The 12,771-nt window shown below is 49.9% G+C and overlaps 1 protein-coding gene across 3 annotated transcripts; it reads right to left on the bottom strand.

Annotated features, from left to right (window-relative positions):
- Positions 1–815: 815 nt before the first annotated feature.
- LOC148398292 (C-type mannose receptor 2-like) lies at positions 816–12,023 on the bottom strand. Of its 3 annotated transcripts, none has more exons than XM_088377178.1 (37): positions 11,153–12,023; positions 9,040–9,236; positions 8,858–8,958; positions 8,601–8,713; positions 8,456–8,509; positions 8,215–8,376; positions 8,021–8,103; positions 7,597–7,690; positions 7,439–7,486; positions 7,172–7,336; positions 6,633–6,752; positions 6,450–6,566; positions 6,353–6,385; positions 5,968–6,170; positions 5,794–5,894; positions 5,558–5,673; positions 5,435–5,488; positions 5,204–5,359; positions 5,040–5,104; positions 4,828–4,930; positions 4,518–4,751; positions 4,299–4,418; positions 4,072–4,185; positions 3,889–3,996; positions 3,786–3,818; positions 3,584–3,718; positions 3,181–3,321; positions 2,921–3,052; positions 2,682–2,836; positions 2,484–2,613; positions 2,348–2,402; positions 2,209–2,275; positions 2,017–2,150; positions 1,906–1,946; positions 1,670–1,843; positions 1,434–1,579; positions 816–1,370 (listed from the first exon to the last, which is right to left on the bottom strand). In XM_088377178.1, the coding sequence occupies exons 1-37, from the start codon at positions 11,211–11,213 to the stop codon at positions 1,224–1,226; spliced, it is 4,212 nt and encodes a 1,403-aa protein (XP_088233304.1). In that variant the 5' UTR covers positions 11,214–12,023; the 3' UTR covers positions 816–1,223. The 3 variants fall into 3 exon arrangements, with proteins under 3 accessions (XP_088233304.1, XP_088233303.1, XP_088233305.1); XM_088377177.1 differs by having other exon boundaries at positions 7,576–7,690; positions 11,153–12,021; XM_088377179.1 differs by lacking the exon at positions 4,072–4,185 and having other exon boundaries at positions 7,576–7,690; positions 11,153–12,020.
- Between the last annotated feature and the right edge of the window lie 748 nt (positions 12,024–12,771).

The following is a 12,771-nucleotide window of genomic DNA, read 5'->3' as shown; positions in this document are numbered from 1 at the left end:
TTTGACGGTTTTTATTGCCCCAGAAAATAGATGTCACCCTAATTCAAGTGCAAACTTACTTGATGCATGGGAAATAAAACAGAAGAACGCACGGTAGATTTATCATGTTATGACACATTAAATCAAACAGAATGTGCTGAGCGTCTACTTTTCCACCAGCGAATCATCAGACTTGGTTGTCTTAAATGCCGATTTATTGACGAATGCCCTCAAACCATTGCCCTCTTAAGACCATCGTAAAACTGAAATACAAAAGAAAGAAAACACCGCGTGAAACGATCGTTAGCTTGTAGCATGTTGGCTAACGTCACTTCGACACGTAAATAAAATGAACATACAATCGTCTCGTGCTGAGTAAAACACTTACACCAAGCATCCACAGGAGGGCGGGCTTAACCATTAAATAGAAAATGACGTTTCAACACGAACCAAAGAGGGCAGAACAAGAACACATCAGAAAATCAAATGAATGACAATTATACCATCCGTCCGTCCCTACCGCTTGTCCGCACAGGCATCGCGGACATGTCGGAGCCTATCCCAGCTGTCATCGGGCAGTAGGCGAGTAGAGTTCAAGGATCTTGCGGTCTTGTTCACGAGCAAGGGCAGGATAGACCGCGAGATGGGTGATGCTACAAGCGGCCAAAATGGGTACACCCTATGTTTCTCGGTTGGCCTGCGAACGCCTTGGGATCGATTCCCCGGGATGAGCTGGACAAAAGGGGAGGAGGATGGGCGCCCGTCCTAAAGGTGCTGCCCCCAGATTTAAGTGATAGAAGATGGATGGGAAAATAAGAATGAGGTATGAACGGGAATTGTCTTTTAATTTTTTATTGTTTTTATGTATTTTTCACAACAGGATATGCATAATAAATTAAACAGAAGAATAACGCATGGTGAATTAATCATAATAGTAATAGTGAAAGAATGAAAAGAACGTATGGTAAATGAATCGGAATAATAATAATAACGCATGGTAAATTAAACAGAATAATAACGCATGGTAAATCAAACCAAAGAATAATGCATGTGAATAACTTTGAATGCATGATAAATTAAACAGAATAATATAAATGCATGGTCAATAACATGATTCATGGTCAATAGAACTTTAAATAATCAAATCAGAATATTTGTACTGAGACCACCAGCAACTTGGACTCATCGAGAGTCATTCCACACCCGGACACCATCACGGCAGGCTGCCACTCCAGATGCAAGACTCACTGAGAGTCATTCCACACCCGGACGCCATCACGGCAGGCTGCCACTCCAGATGCAAGACGCACTTTGATTGGATAACGCGCCGTGGGCATCTTACACACAAAGCTGTTGAGTCGCACGCAGGACATCTTTCTCCATTTGCCAGTCTGAAAGTCAAAATCAGATGATTTCAAACAGTTGGGCAGGTGTTGACAAATAACCGCACCCACCTGGCTCAACGTGGCCACGCAATTCTCCAACAGGCGGGCGGGATCTCCCTTAGCCCAGTTGGTGAAGGTCACCTTCTGGCGGTCCGACCACATGAATCTGCCCTTGACGACCAGGTCGTTCAGTCCGGTCCACGCGTCGCCCGTGCCTGCAGAGGACAGACAGCAACAGAGCTCTCATGCGCTTCCCAGATATCGAGTAGTTGTGACGGAAGACCGTCGGGCGTTGGCGCACGCACCAAAGTTCATGGCTTCTTGCAGCCAATCTCGCTCCGCCTCGGAGCGTATGGACACCAGTTCGGCACAGACGCTCCTGCAGGCGTGTTGAGCACCGTACCACGTCTTTTGATCATCCAAACGTTTGTAGCAGAAGCCCGCAAACTCCTCCCAGTCAGGTCCCAAGCATCTGGGCTCTGCACGCAAGATGCCGTCACATCAAGTGTGAAATGCCTTCTATTCTGGACATTCTACTCACCGTTCTCAGCAAAGGCGTAAGAAGCCGTTTTGCCACCGTATCTGCAGACAGTAAAGTGAGAATGAGCCGGGCCTCTATAAGCAGACTCGGCGGTGAGAGCTGACCACTCACGGAACTAAAGTGATCCCGTTCTCGGTGTAGATGAGGTCGGCGTTTTGTGGCGGCGCCTTCAGCAAAGTCACAGCTCCTCCGATCTCGTTCCGAATGATACCCGCGTGAATAGCGGCCGTGCAGATGTTTGAGTCCTGCACTCAGAAAACGTCTCAGACAAAGCCGCCGGAGGGTCGTTCAGTATTTACATACCTGGTTGTAGATCGATGTTCCGTAGACAATGTGGGGGGCTTTGCCGCAGCCCGGGGGGCAGAGGACCCTGCGGAAGACAACGTGGGAGTTGGGAGGGGAGGCTTCACCGCCAAGAAACGTCATGTCGGGTCTGACTCACGTCTTTGAACTGGCGAACTTGGTGAGGCTTTTGAAATTGCTGGCACAGGTGATGTCTGAGGGTCAAAAGGGAAAATCAAAGCACATTTGAAGCTGGTTTCCTCACAGCGCTCAGAGCGGCCGAGTGTTTGACTCACGAGCGGTGTCGTCAACGGCGCACCCCAAGACATCAAAGCGAAAGCCGTCATTCAATCTGTAGTCGACTGGCAGGAGGCGGACATACTGGGTGAACACAGGCGTGGCTAGTAGACGAGTCCCCAAACCAAACTAGAAACAGAGCACGTGCATGTTTGCAATGACAAGAGCATGGGTTGCCTGACCGGCCGGCTGCTTACCTGCCCGTCTGGGTGGGTATACCAAGTCTTTCCGTCAATGCTGATCTGCATCTCAAGTACGGTGTACCGTTTCCTAACGTCTGTATTACAGCTCTGGGTCACGAGGGCTGTCACCTTTTTCCTCTGACCGAGGTTCACCTGGATCCAGCTGCCGGCTGAACGAGGAAGGCATTACATTGCTTGGGACACCAAATCACACACAACTAAGGTTGACTTTTTTAACTGCTTTTTTAACTAACACTTTTCGCTCAGTAACCAGCACCCGCTGCCTCCGAGATGCGCTTTGTGAAGTTTGTCCTTGATCATAGAGGAAGAGGCTGAAAAGGCAGAGTCTGCGATGCTCCTGTCAGTTGTCAGACTGTCAAGACACACTGAGGAAAGACAAACGTTAGTTACATGGAAGGGATGCTCAGTTGACACACATTCAATGATCTGGACACCCGTCCCTTGCCGAAGCTCTTTCTGGGCACAACAGTAAGTGTCGGGATGTGAAGCCCACCTGTCTCTTCACAGCTGTAGACAATGTGCAAGTATATGGAGGAGACACCAGGGCACGAATGTGAATCCGAAAGGTAAATGGTGCAATCATGATCGTTGTCACACAGTGTCTTGTAGAAAGAGAGGTCCACCGTGCACGTCCCTGCAAGTTACAACACACCGGCACCCGTTTGACACATGGGCACTTCTGATTTTATTAAGGAATCAAGGTATTTTCAATTCATATCAATCACGTGTCAATCGCAGGGCATTTTGATAATTAAGTATCCTAAGGCGTGAGTTGCAACACTTGTGAAAACGCAGCTACAGAAATGCTAAAGCTCGCATTCCTTCAGTCTGACCAACGCGGCTCCAGAACGCCAAGCCAAAGTCAAGGTCGCCACTCATGGATCCTTTTGTCTTACCATCTGTTGCGTTGCCATTTGGACAGACGTCGCTACGCCTCCGCCCGTAGAAGGCTGACCGGATCCGGATGACTCGTTCTTCGGGACATTTCAGAGTTCCCCGATCCTCTTGGCAGACAATCTTTTTCATGTAGCCTGTGAGAGCACAACCTTGTTCTCTCTCTCTCGCTTCTATTCACAAAAAACATTTACGGCAACTTACCGTCATTTGGCGGCAGGGGTTTTGACGGTTTTCCTACAAGCGGGAACACGGATGGGGATGTCATGACACACGTGATGAGGGTCAGCGGAGCATCGCATCTCACCTTTTCCTCTTTTCTTGCACACGTAGCCAATCGTGTTGTCGCACGCGTCGACGTTCCAGTGGCCGCTGCCGGTGAGGAAGGAAAGACATTTGCCCCCATCGGTGTCACCTGGAGGGAGAACATCTGAGATCTAAGCGCCGGTCCATTTCTCCAAACTGCAGCCGACAAACATCCACGCCCGACCTGCACTGAAGTGGACGTCAAAGAAGGGGTCATCCCACTTGCCGCCGTCAAGCTCGATCGTTTCATTGGCGCCCAACGACAAAGCGGGACCGGTCTCCAGAGCCTTGAAGTAACCTAACAATATGGAGCACAATGGTCATTCAGAAATGCGCCTGGAGAGAGAACATCTGACATCTAAGCGCCGGTCCATTTCTCCAAACTGCAGCCGACAAACATCCACGCCCGACCTTCACTGAAGTGGACGTAAGAGAAGGGGGATCCGTCAGCCCACTTGCCGCCGTCAAGATCGATCGTTTCATTGGCGCCCAACCACAAAGCGGGACCGGTCTCCAGAGCCTTGAAGTAACCTAACAATATGGAGCACAATCGTCATTCGGAAATATACCTCAAGGGAGCAGAATGGCCAAAGACAGATGCCAGGCATAATCGACAAATGGCCAGCCTACCGTGTACAAAGTTCTGCTCGTGCGAGTCGGTGATGCTGAGCAGGTTCCCTTTCTGCCGCTGGCAGTCGTCTTGGGCCTCGTTCCAGGTCTTGGGCTTGCGGTTGATCAGGTAGCAGAAGTCGCTGGAGGGGTCGTCCAGCCACCAGCCGCATTTGTCAGTCCAGCCTGCGAGCGAGACGGACGGGGGCGGTGCCGGACGCCCACCTGGCAGCTGTCGAGGCCCTCCGTGCTTAGCTGCAGGGACGCGGGGCCAAATATGAGCATCGTGACACACCGTGTGTGGGAAATGAGTGTTTGGGACGTTTTGGACCTTTTTTGCAGAAGAATGGCCTGGTGGAACTCCGGGTGACATCATGGAGCTTTCCATTAGATGCCAGTCGTTTACAGTCCATGGAGCCCCACTCGCTGTAGTCCTGCATGCCAAGCCACAACGTTGTATGGTTGCAATCTATCCTCGTCACGTGACATTCTCGGTGCAACTTATTGACATGATTCATCTTTAGACTGCCATCATCAACTTACATGATATTTTCCGTTCACCCCCATCCTTTGTCCCACAAGAGGCATCATTGCTGATTGCTTGTGAGCTTGAGGAAAGGAAACAGAGTTTTTGAACCATCAGCGCCAAGCCCGTTGAATGTGATCATGGACCACCTCCGCCCTCGTCGATACGCGTTGGTGCTCACCTGCCAAAAACTGGGCCTCGCCATCTGAGTGGGCGCTGGCCAGGTGACCTCCCCACACACGGCAGAAATCTTCAGCTTCATCGCAGTCTTTTAGCATTTCCTCGTAACGATAGCAGTAATCGCCATACAGGAAGTGGCCATCGTCGCAGGAGGAAGCTGAAGCCGCAAACAACATTTTGTAGCAAACCATGAGGGGATGGTGAAAGTGCAAACAAGCGCACTGCAACTCACTTGCCACGAGAGCAGAACCCCCTTTGGGTAAACACCTCTCTTTATCCGGGCAGACTGTAAACAAAGGCCCAGTTACGTTTTTCTCCTCTCAACGGCATCATTACGTCGGATGCTCAGGCTTACAGTCCGCCGGCCGCATGCACATGTACGCCAACGAGGAAGCGCAGGAGCCAGATCTCCACTTGCCAGGCTGCCTCCAAGCCCCTTGGTTGACGTAGACGCAGGAGGCAACGTCGGTGCTGTCGAGACAAGTCGCGAGAGACCCACGACCGACAATGGGCCGAGATGGAAGATTGGGCATGTTTTCCTTCTCTCGAGTGCCCTTAACAAGGAAAGCATGCAAAGTTGAGATTTCTTACCTCCCAGGTTGATTTGAGGCCCAGTTGGTGAGTGTCAGCATCTCGCCGTCAGACCAAGTCAGGTTTCCGCCCACAAAGTCACACCAGACGTCGTCGCAATTCTGGGCCGCGAGAACAAAAAACGATCAAGGCGGTCGCTCCAAGAGTCCACGGCCGCCAGTGCGTGCGTCTCACCAGAGTGGAGAGTCCCAGCCAGAAGGGGGTCTTCTTGCCCATGGCGTCCTTCACAAAGTCTTCCTCGGCCGAGGAGGTGATGGAGACCAGGTCGCCGCCCTGCCAGACGCAGTCTCGACGGGCCCCCAGCCAACCGTTGGGGGCCTCCACCTTCTTGTAGCACCAGTCTTCGTACTCGAGCCATCCGGGATCACAGAGCTTGGCTGAGGGCACAATTTGGGGATCAGGCGGACACATTTGGCATATGACGACAAGACGGTGTGACTTGAGCGCCCCGCTGCAACTTCTTTTTGCCAAGATCAACGGAGCAGGACATTTACTGGCCGTTGCAAGTGTGTGTTGTTTGAGGCGTATACATTGCGACGCACAGTTCAAGGCGACTTACCATGGAGAGGAAACGGCGAAGGTGCCGTCACTCCTGCAAGAGCAAAGACGGACGTCAACGCGTGATGACAGCCGGTGGAGCGTCACATCTCATTTACCCTTTTTCGTTTTCTTGCACATGTAGCCTCGCATGTGGGAGCACCTGTCGGCCTTCCAGTCGCCGCTGCCGGTGAGGAAGGAAAGACAGGTTTCCCGAGAGCTGGCATCGGCGTCACCTGGGGGGAGACAAGATCTAAGCGCTCCTCCGTTCCTCCAAACGACAGACGTGCTTCCGGACCGACCTGCGCTCGAGCGGATGTAAGCGAACGGGGATCCGTCAGTCCATTTGGTGTCGTCTTCAGTGATAGAGGTGTTAGCACCCAACCACAGAGAGGGCGCGTTTGCCAGAGCCTTGACGTAACCTTTGGAGCCGAGGCAAACAACGAACGGTTGGAAACGGCTTTCAGAGAGACACTTTACTCAGCGGCTCATTGAGCTTTGTGCTCGAGCCCATACTTTGCTTGAATGTGTTTTTGCTTTCCGAAAACGAGCGGTCGTGGCCGCCAATATGTTGTCCTCAAGCCAGCACACAGAACAAACGTATTGTGAGGTTTTGTTGGGAACGTCTTGGCAGAATGCCCTTTCGGAAAATGTTCCAACTCCCGAGAGGGCCATTCGTCCGCACGCTAAATTATCCCTACAGCAAAGGTCCGTAGGATCAATCATCGAACAATCGCCTGTTTGTAACGTCTCCAATCAATCCCAATGCGGCACATTGCCCAACCGGGGAACGACAGAATTCATTCATTCATGTGTGGACAGAAAGGAATGGCCAGCCTACCGTGTACAAAGATCTGCTCGTGAAAGTCGGTGATGCTGCTCAGGTGTCCTTCCAGCCGCTGGCAGTCGTCTTGGGCCTCCTTCCAGGTCTTGGGCTGGCGGACGATCAGGTAGCAGAAGTCGTTGGTGGGGTTGTCCAGCCACCAGCCGCATTGGTCAGTCCAGTCTGCGAGCAGACAGACGGCGGCGGCGCTTGAGATTATAGAGGCGCGCGCTTGGCCCTTGGGTGACAGCAGACGGCGTGTCTACCGGACGCTCGCCCACCTACCCGGTTGGCCAACCAATGGTGGCAGCTGTTGAGGTCCTCGGCGCTTTGCTGCAGGAAAGGGCGGGGGCAAATATGAGAGCGCAGCGCATGACGGGAGAAGGGTGCAAAGTGAGTGTAGGCGTGTTTGACGTTGGGACCTTTTTGGCACACAAATGGACCTGTGAAACAGGAAGACAAATGGACTGATTTCACATCCACACTTCCATCCACCAATCCACAGTCACCATATTTGGCTCCTATCCGGTTGTAGTCCTGCGGATGACATTTTGGACAGGACTTGAGCTTGCTGCATTTGATCTGGTCAGCTTCCCACCACCATCACTCACATGACGGTGTCGCCCTTGTACCTTCTCACATTTAAGATTCACTTTGTCAGTTTCAGTTTATCGGTGGCCAAACACTATGTACATTCAAAAGACGTACATTGTGCCCTCCCTGGCACTTTCAAAAACGGTCTCCAAGATGAGCGGTCAGAAGGCCAGGACTTTTACCTGCAAGTCTTGCACGTCCTGGATCTTATGGTGCCAGGGACCTGCCAACTCAGCTCGTGCAAAACGACTTTTTCAAAGGCATGTCACTCACCAAAGCTGTTCCGTCAGTCCACTCGTAGTTGCTGTTGTTCTTCCTCTTGAGTCCCACCCAAGCCCAATTGTCATACGTGTGACCTTGAGGAAAGGAGAATAAGAGCTTCAGTCCAAGAAGAGCTTCAGCCAAATGATGCCCGTGGTCAAACTTTGCGGGACTGGACGACAAGTGCGCTTCCCCTTGAGGCTCACCCAACATGAATCGGACCTCTTCCTCAGAGTGAACGCTGGCCAGGTGGCCTCCCCGAGCGAGACAGTACCTCTCGGCTTCCTCCCAATTTAGACGATTGGACCGTGGTGTAAAATGATAGCAAAAATCGCCATACTGCATGTATCCATCGTCACAGTCGGAAGCTGAGGCCACAAAAAAAAAAAGCAACATTTTGTAGGAAACCATGACAATAGAGGCGGTGAAAAGCGTGCGACAACTCACTCGCCACTACAGCAGCACTGGCTTTGCGGGCACACGTCCGCCCAGCCGGGCATTCTGGGGGGGGGGGGGGGGGGGGGGGGGGAAGACTTTTACAATTGCGCTTCTCTCCTTCCAAGGGCAACGCAGACGTGCAGTGCAGGCTTACTCAGCGGCCGCTCGCAAACGTACGCCAGCGAGGAAGCGCAAGAGCCAGACATCCACTTGCCAGGCTCCCAATAAGCCCAACGGTTGACGTAGGCGCAGGACGCAACCGAGGTGCTGCCGAGAGAATTCGAGTTAAGGCGAGACACACAACCAAAAATGGGCCAAACTGGAAGAATGGGCATGTTTGTTTCTCTCGAGTGACATCAACGTGTGCCCACCTGACAACGACAGCGTGCCATGTTGTGACTTCATTCTTACCTCCCAGGTTGAGCTGAGGCCCAGTTGGTGTGTGTCAGCGTCTCGCCGTCGGACCAAGTCAGGTTTCCGTCTTCAAAGCGACACCAGATGTCATCGCATTTCTGAGAAGGAAAAAACCCACAATCAAGCTCGTCGACGGAGTAGCGCTGCAGAGCCCACGGCCGATTGTGCTTGCGTCTCACCAGATTGGAGAGTCCCAGCCAAAATTGGGTCATCATGGTCTTCTTCACAAAGTCTTCCTCGGCCGAGGAAGAGATGGAGAGCAGGTCCCCGCCCTCCCAGATGCAGTGGTGACGGGCCCCCAGCCAACCGTTGGGGGCCTCCACCTTCTTGTAGCAGCTGGCGTCGTACTCGAGCCATCCGGGATCACAGCGCTTGGCTGAGGGCACAATTTGGGGATCGGGCGGGCGGACAGATCAGAGCACACTGATGGAATACTTTATGTAGTTCCACACGTGGGCGTTAGGTGGTACTATTGGGGCATCGCAACCAACTGCACATCTCGTCAGGGGAGACAACGCCCTTTGTCACCTTCTGGGTTCGAAGACCAAAAGAAACAAAAGCTTGTCTGCCCTTCATTCTCTGGTCTGTCGCCAGCAACCTGGGGCTAATTCTGTTAGCATAAAAGAAGCACTTTGTTTGTTTTGGCTTTGATTTGGATTCCGCCCCCCCCCCCCCCCCCACGCCAGATTTTGGTCAAAACAAAAAGGTGCAACTCAAAATTAGTATTGAGCCCGATCTGGGGGGGGGGGGGGGGGAGGCGGGGGGGGGGGGAATGTGCGTCAGAAAATATAAAATATGCATCTGAAAAAAATAATTGAGGTGAAACCTGAAAACAGTTTCTTCAAAAAAAATTACCAAGGCGAAGCAAAACTAGTTTTACCTCGAAAAAAACTTTGCATATTCAAATCTTGGAAAGTAAATTGTGGTGATTAAAAAAAAAAAAAAAAAATTGCAGAGGCAAAGCAAAACCATTTTCAACGCGAAAACACTTTTTATATAAGTATTTTTAATTTGAATAAATTGTTTTATTTTTCAAGTTGCCACATTTGCTCGGCACGTTGGTTTGCAGACTTAAGTTGTATTTTTTCAAATACGAGTTTCGTTTCTTCAAATACAAAACATTCAACCCCAATCGACCTTCATGGTCATCACACCTCTCACCACTGGAGGGCGACAGAGCACACCGCAACTCAATGCAACGCACAACATTGCATCAATCACCCTTCTTAAATAGACCCTTCTTATCTCAAGAAGTCCGTAAAAAAAAAGTACAAAGCCAAGCCTGGCTGGACTAAGTTTCACCGTGAAAGCCTTTTGAACTGTTGGCTCAATCAGGTAAACCGAAGCCCGGCCCCTCTATTGGACCCTATAAAATTCAAATACGCCCCGCGATTCACTGGGAGATATAAAAGACACACTGAAATTAGAGTCTCCTAATAGTCCTACTGAATTTTGGAACTAAATTAAAAGAAAACATCTTTGCCAAAAATGATTGCTGATGCAACTAGATCACTTATGACAGAAACATTACAACGAACAGTAACTGTGTAAAAAGCTTCTTTTCGTGTGCGTGCGTGCGTGCGTGCGTGCGTGTGATGAGAAAATCGACATATTTCTGCACAATAAGTTAGCGATATTGTTATGAAGTCTGCAACAGCCGTCAATGGTTTGCTCGCAGTACTTTATATTAAGTACTATGCTAACAACTAAGAGCCACTAAAAGCCGTCACCTGGCTAATAGTAACAAGACGATGATCATCAAGTAAGAGAACAGGATCCCACATAAATAAAAATAACGATTGAAAGCCCACGTTCACCTCTAAATGATTAGAAACTATGAATAACATGCCAAAGGCTCGATGACGTTTGAACAAGAAATCTACTCCGCCGCATGCACTGCAAAATTGACAACGGGATAAAGTCATTGCGCTTATCTCGTCCCGTTCCACTTTCAAGCGGCAGTTTACGTCACCGAGCTCCATAAGCACACTTCAACATGTTACTTTTGTTACCACAAATAAGAACAAAGGTTCTAAGTTGTATACAGCAACAACATGGTGGTTCTTTTTTTTTTTTTTGGTGCTCCGAGTCTCCGAATAATCAGCGTTCTAAAATGTTCACAAGAGTCTTTGTAATTCACCCGTGTGATATTGCAATAAAGTCGTTCATCTCGGGCACCGGAACGGAATATAAGCAGATGCAGTTATGATAACTCAGTACCCGCCGACAGCGGTATTGTTTTAGCAACGAACTCTTCACTTTTTTATATTGACGAAAGATAAGATTGCTTACCTGAAGCGCAGCTCCAAAATATGCTCATTGTGAGAAGAGACCATTTGAGTCCCCTCCACATGTTTAAAGGGGGGGGGGGGGAAGATAATCCGCCTCACTGAAAGTCTCAGCTGGAGGAGAGGAAATGATGGACGTCCAGTCAGCCTGCGACAAGCCCGAAGCAGGCCGCTCCCTCAGATACGTCACGTGGTGGTCGGTGGATTCCAATTTGTGATCAAGACGAGAATGCAAAACATTTTACATTCAAGCCTCTCAGAATTAGTGTTGATTTTCAGGGAGCACAAAAGTTTGCCACATCATCTTGTGGCTCACTTTTTTCTTTTTTTTTTTTTACCAAGGCATGCTTGGCTTTCCCCCACGACAGTTTCAAAGTCACCCTCCAATATGGCAGAAAGGCTTCATGCACACGCGGCGTCCTGTGCTGCTTTTATGTTTTTTTTTTTGCCAAGAGTCGAAGCGGAAAAACATTGTGGTCCGACAGCTTCAAGGCTTCTTCCACAACGATACATTTGTTTAAGGAGCACAAAGACAGATAGTTGTTCACGGGCCAAACTGATAATGACGAATACAAAGTATCCACTTAGGTGGTTTGCCCGCCGCGGTCGCCGTTTACAGGAGCGACACTGGTGAACAACACAAGAAAATACGCATTTCAACTTTTGGTGCATAATAAAATTAGCAAACCGTTGCAAGCGTTAAACTCCACCGACATCATCTTCCTCTTCAGCCATACTACTTGTGTAAATGAACACACCGAATCGCCCGATACGAAGACGGTCCACCGCGACGACCCCGCCCTGCACCGGTGGGAGAACGTGGGAAAGATGCCGGGGCCCAACAACAACCTGCGAGCATCTGTGCTTCTTTTGCCGCCATGCACATGTGCGCGTGTAGAAAGGATATGTTGCTCTCATTGCTCCGAGAGTGCTTCGAATGCAACATCTAGATTTTCAATGTGCTGCGAAGATTTTGTGAGCTGTTGAGTGCAGATTCTTTGGGTGGGATTTTTGATTTGACGGTTTTTATTGCCCCAGAAAATAGATGTCACCCTAATTCAAGTGCAAACTTACTTGATGCATGGGAAATAAAACAGAAGAACGCACGGTAGATTTATCATGTTATGACACATTAAATCAAACAGAATGTGCTGAGCGTCTACTTTTCCACCAGCGAATCATCAGACTTGGTTGTCTTAAATGCCGATTTATTGACGAATGCCCTCAAACCATTGCCCTCTTAAGACCATCGTAAAACTGAAATACAAAAGAAAGAAAACACCGCGTGAAACGATCGTTAGCTTGTAGCATGTTGGCTAACGTCACTTCGACACGTAAATAAAATGAACATACAATCGTCTCGTGCTGAGTAAAACACTTACACCAAGCATCCACAGGAGGGCGGGCTTAACCATTAAATAGAAAATGACGTTTCAACACGAACCAAAGAGGGCAGAACAAGAACACATCAGAAAATCAAATGAATGACAATTATACCATCCGTCCGTCCCTACCGCTTGTCCGCACAGGCATCGCGGACATGTCGGAGCCTATCCCAGCTGTCATCGGGCAGTAGGCGAGTAGAGTTCAAGGATCTTGCGGTCTTGTTCACGAGCAAGGGCA

This window comes from Syngnathus floridae, chromosome 5 (genome assembly GCF_059516105.1).
Source record: "Syngnathus floridae isolate MCC-2025c chromosome 5, RoL_Sflo_1.0, whole genome shotgun sequence".
Classification (NCBI taxonomy): domain Eukaryota; kingdom Metazoa; phylum Chordata; class Actinopteri; order Syngnathiformes; family Syngnathidae; genus Syngnathus; species Syngnathus floridae.
The sequence above is the reverse complement of the archived record's forward strand: the minus strand, read 5'-3'. Positions and strand labels throughout refer to the sequence as shown.

Coding starts and splice junctions, on each gene's coding strand:
- LOC148398292 (XM_088377177.1), bottom strand. CDS start 11,213: ATGTGGAGGGGACTCAAATGGTCTCTTCTCACAATGAGCATATTTTGG. Junction 7,337..7,438: donor ACCATTGGTTGGCCAACCGG/GTAGGTGGGCGA, acceptor GTCTGCTCGCAG/ACTGGACTGACCAATGCGGC. Junction 6,567..6,632: donor TTACATCCGCTCGAGCGCAG/GTCGGTCCGGAA, acceptor GTCTCCCCCCAG/GTGACGCCGATGCCAGCTCT.